Genomic DNA, 2078 nt, shown 5'->3' on the forward strand with positions numbered 1-2078 from the left:
CTCTCCAGCGGGAGGTTGTTCGGAATTAGCTCCTGTATTTTCTTCAGGAATCACTTCTGAATTCTCCTCGTGATTCGCTTCAGGATTCTCTTCTGGAGTCTGTTCAGGAAGCTGTTCTGGGTATTCTCCCGGGGTCTCCTCAGGACTCACCTCCGGGTTCCCTCCGGGGATCTCCTCAGGACTCACCTCCGGGTTCTCTCCCGGTCCCCCACGGAAAACGACAACAAAAGACCCATCGGGACGAGAAAGCACACTGACTTCGCTGTAGACCTTCCCAAACTGGACACCACTTTGCAGCATAGAGGTCCCACCCACGGGGCCGAAGTCATCGACCGCGAGAAGCGGCCGCCGCCTCATGCGGATGGCGTGGGCCTGACAAAGTACTGCCAGTGCCGCCAAAGGACAAGAAAGGATAAAAGAAACCTTCATTTTGAACGGGACTTCACCTGATGAAAGGGGGAAACAAAGGGGGGGCTATTCCAAGAGAATACTGGCTGAGCAGACCAGCCATGAAGAGAGGAATGTGAAAGTTGAGTTTTGCGGAAAGCCAATACCCCATACACTCGGTGCGAGAACGAGATGGGAGAACACGGCCGCTTGGCTTGCCCGAGTGTTCCCAAATGCGGCACGCTGGCTACGCCGCAGAGCAGCTAGCTACAGAACCTCGGCTTGTCGCCGAACTCTTCTAGCGTTGGCTAGTTGAACTAGCTACTTACGGAAAAGTTGAGGGGTGTGTGGTACAGGTGGCTGGCCTCCGACAGCCTAAATCGAGGAGGGGCTTCTGACAACGTGAATCTTAGAACAGAGTTCTTCATATGTCACTGCAGGGACTCCTGGGGAACGATGTTTTTCCCTACAACAGTGAAGGAACGGCGTTCGCTGCGGTACAGCGGTCACGCGCACACTTCACAACAGTAGCCATCATCGACCGCAGCTTGTATGCGGGCCCGAGGCGTGGGCCAGTTGTCTGAAAATTACCAATACTCCATCCCCGTGCAAAATCTTGTTCTGCCGAGTCAGTAGCTGCGCCGGCGATCCCAGGCATACCCTTTGATGAGTATGGTTGTCGCCGTTCCCTAAACAAACGCTCTGCATGGCACCCGCAGGTAGGATCAGATTCAATGGGCACCTCTCACGGCTCGCTGGAGTCGGCCGACGTCTAGTGTCTCGCCAAACTCTCGAGTGCGGACAGATATCCGAACAGAACTGAGCGAGTCAGGCAATCATAGTATCACATGTTAAGCACGCGGTCATCCCACTGGGCATGCGGCGAATGCACCTCTAAAAGCGAAAAACAGACCGCAACACGCGACACCGCTTAGGACTTGTCCAAGACCATTGCAGCTGGACCAGCAAGCCCAATTGCATCGGCAGTTAACCCGGACACGTCAGGACGGTACAACCAGATAGCAATCGCGAGCGCCGCCCAGCTTAGTTGAGCAGTACAACCGGACTCAATTACAGGACGGCTTGCTAAGATACCTCCACTCTATTTTCGCTTCACTCCATTCAACGCTGCGCGACACATGGATCAGGCACGGTGGGCACCGATATCAGAAGTACGCACTTGGTGGCGTTTTGGCATAGTTGCATTGGACTCGTGAGAAATCCGCTTTTCCCGGGAACATTGCAGCGAGCTCGACATCTTGAAACCCGTCCTCGAGAAGGTAACATGAACGTGCTAATGATGAGAAGACACCGCGGGTTGTACTATAGCATAAGTGTTTGCGGTCATTCCCGGGTCACTCCGCAGTGTCTTGCTCGTTCGTCGTTGAAGGGTATGCCCGAGGTCTCAAAAATCACATACACTGATGGAGCTCTACCACATGCAGCCTACTGCAGGACTGGTACACTTTTGAAACCCTCCTTAGCTATCGCCGCAACCACCATCTGCATGAGTGGTTATTCCTCCTTCCTGTGCACTCCAGAAAATTCTCAGTCCTCTCTTTCGGTTTCGGCCAAACTGCCACCCTGTTCGCACGACACTTTCGGGCCCGCAATAGTGCCTTCCTTCCTATCCTTGAACTTGCTGAAGCCGTCACCTTTCAGGTAACACTTGTTCTCATCGGCGTGCCAAA

The 2078-nt window shown here is 53.8% G+C and overlaps 1 protein-coding gene across 1 annotated transcript; it reads right to left on the reverse strand.

Moving 5' to 3' along the window:
* On the reverse strand, nt 1–2078 carry CSUI_003668 (uncharacterized protein; the record flags this gene model as incomplete). Its single annotated transcript, XM_068063863.1, has 1 exon — nt 1–2078. A coding segment is annotated over exon 1 (429 nt), but the record flags the coding sequence as incomplete, so codon positions are not given.

Source organism: Cystoisospora suis (genome assembly GCF_002600585.1).
Source record: "Cystoisospora suis strain Wien I chromosome Unknown contig_1654, whole genome shotgun sequence".
Classification (NCBI taxonomy): domain Eukaryota; phylum Apicomplexa; class Conoidasida; order Eucoccidiorida; family Sarcocystidae; genus Cystoisospora; species Cystoisospora suis.